General features: G+C 57.9%; 1 protein-coding gene across 1 annotated transcript in view; it reads left to right on the forward strand.

Annotated features, from left to right (window-relative positions):
- Nucleotides 1–1,068, forward strand: part of LOC125481924 — a gene marked incomplete at its 3' end in the record, with an annotated part of 9,527 nt that overhangs the window by 6,662 nt on the left and 1,797 nt on the right. The window contains exon 3 of the mRNA XM_048593873.1: nucleotides 10–370. Within this exon, the coding sequence (XP_048449830.1) occupies nucleotides 10–370 (361 nt within the window). The remainder of the gene's footprint in view (nucleotides 1–9; nucleotides 371–1,068) is intronic.

A 1,068-nucleotide genomic window follows, 5' to 3' on the forward strand; every position in this document is an offset into this window, starting at 1 on the left:
ACGGTGTAGAGGGAGCTTTACCCTGTATCTAACTCCCTGTCCCTGGGAGTGTTTGATGGGGGGGCGAATGGTGTAGAGGGAGCCTTATCCTATCTCTCTCTCTCTCTCTCTCTCCCCCTCGGACGGGGTGTAGTGTTGGTGAGCGAGGGTCTGTCAGAGGGCCCTGACCCTGGGGTCGATATTGTCCTCGAGTGTTGGTACGTTGAGGAGGGATTGGCCGGGCTGCAAGGGTTGGGCGGAGGGTTTTCGCGGGAGGAGGCCCTCCTCATCCTCCACAAGGTCCCCGTCCCTCAGGAGGAGGATACCTTGGCCTGGACAGAGTACAGCGTTCGTGAGGCAGATCGAAATCGCCTCGTCTTCGAGGCCACTGGTGAGTGGGTGAGGGACGGAGGGAGGGAGGGAGCAAGGGGCAGAGGGAGGGAGTGAGTGAGGGAGGGAGTGAAGCAGTGAGTGTGGGAATGAATGAGGGAGGGAGTGAGTGAGTCTGGGAGTGAGTGTGAGAGTGACTGTGGGAATTAATGAGTGTGAGGGAGGGATGGAGGGACTGTGGGAGTGAGGGAGAGAGTGAGTGTGGGAAGGAATGAGTGAGGGAGGGAGTTGAGGGAGTGTGTGAATGAGTGAGTGAGTGAGGGAATGAATGAGTGAGTGAGGGAGGGAGTGTGGGAATGAGTGAGGGAGTGTGGGAATGAGTGAGGGAGGGAGTGAGTGTGGGAATGAATGAGTGTGAGTGAGGGAGTGTGGGAATGAGTGAGGGAGTGTGGGAATGAGTGAGGGAGTGTGTGAGTGAGGGAGGGAGTGTGGGAATGAGTGAGTGAGGGAGTGTGGGAATGAGTGAGGGAGGGAGTGAGGGAGTGTGGGAATAAGGGATGGAATGAGTGTATGAGTGCGTGAGGGTGAGAGTGAGTGAGGGAGGGAATACTGAGTGGGAGGGAGTGCGGGCGTGAAGGAGTGTGAGCGAGGGAGTGGGTGAGGGAGTGAATGAGTGGAGGCGGTGAGTCAGTGAGTGTGAGAGCCAGGGAGGGAGGGTATGAGTGAGGGAGCATGTGAAGGAGTGAGTGAGCGAGGGAG

The sequence above is a fragment of the Rhincodon typus genome, unplaced genomic scaffold (assembly GCF_021869965.1).
Source record: "Rhincodon typus isolate 14 unplaced genomic scaffold, sRhiTyp1.1 hic_rhity00004310, whole genome shotgun sequence".
Classification (NCBI taxonomy): domain Eukaryota; kingdom Metazoa; phylum Chordata; class Chondrichthyes; order Orectolobiformes; family Rhincodontidae; genus Rhincodon; species Rhincodon typus.